General features: G+C 54.2%; 1 protein-coding gene across 1 annotated transcript in view; it reads left to right on the top strand.

Moving 5' to 3' along the window:
* Nucleotides 1–138: 138 nt before the first annotated feature.
* Nucleotides 139–705, top strand: part of LOC119587598 — a 1,627-nt gene continuing 1,060 nt past the window's right edge. The window contains exon 1 of the mRNA XM_037936308.1: nt 139–683. Coding sequence (XP_037792236.1) covers nt 157–683 — 527 coding nt within the window. The 5' untranslated portion in view covers nt 139–156. The remainder of the gene's footprint in view (nt 684–705) is intronic.

Here is a 705-nt window from a genome sequence, read left to right on the forward strand (position 1 = left end):
CCTGAGATGCTCTATGTCCTCAGCAAGATAATTAAAGATAACGCAGCACTTGAAACCAAGTTGTATTATCGGTGATAAGTGCCTATCTTACAAGGACTTCAAGGTATGCAGTCTTATCTCTGCCAGTCGGAGGTGTATTTAAGCGAATGCCATGACATGATCAAATATCAGTGGGTCTCCGGCGCTGCCATGGCGGGAAGCAACACTCCGATATTCAACGATCTTCTCTGTTTCTTCAGCGGGAAATTACGTGTCGTCTCGCGTCACGCCTTAACTGATGCCGTCGCTCGGTTTTACAGTAGCGACGAAGTGAAGTTGGCCTACGACATACTGCAGGACTGTCTGAGCAGAGGCAGCGACCAGGGCAGTGCAGACGGCAGAGGCGGCGGCGGCATCAACTTCGACTCTAAAACGGACGTGGTCAGCCGCATGCACGACATTCTCTCAAAAGTTTCAGCCAACGACATGCCGTTCTTCGTGTGTCGGGACGTGAACAACATTCCCACCTGCAGCAGCGACGACGGAGGCCGCGCTTTGCCAGATGTGGGGCGCCTCAGCCTCCATACCTCGTCGTCCGCCCTCGGCATCGGCTCCGAGGATCAGCGAGGGGCTCACGAAGGGCAGCCGGACGCGCAGGCAGCTCCTGGTCGTTCAAGGGATGTCGTCGAACAGATTTTTTCAGAGTAAGTAGATCAGGCACCAGTT

The sequence above is a fragment of the Penaeus monodon genome, chromosome 22 (genome assembly GCF_015228065.2).
Source record: "Penaeus monodon isolate SGIC_2016 chromosome 22, NSTDA_Pmon_1, whole genome shotgun sequence".
NCBI classification, from domain to species: Eukaryota; Metazoa; Arthropoda; class Malacostraca; order Decapoda; family Penaeidae; genus Penaeus; species Penaeus monodon.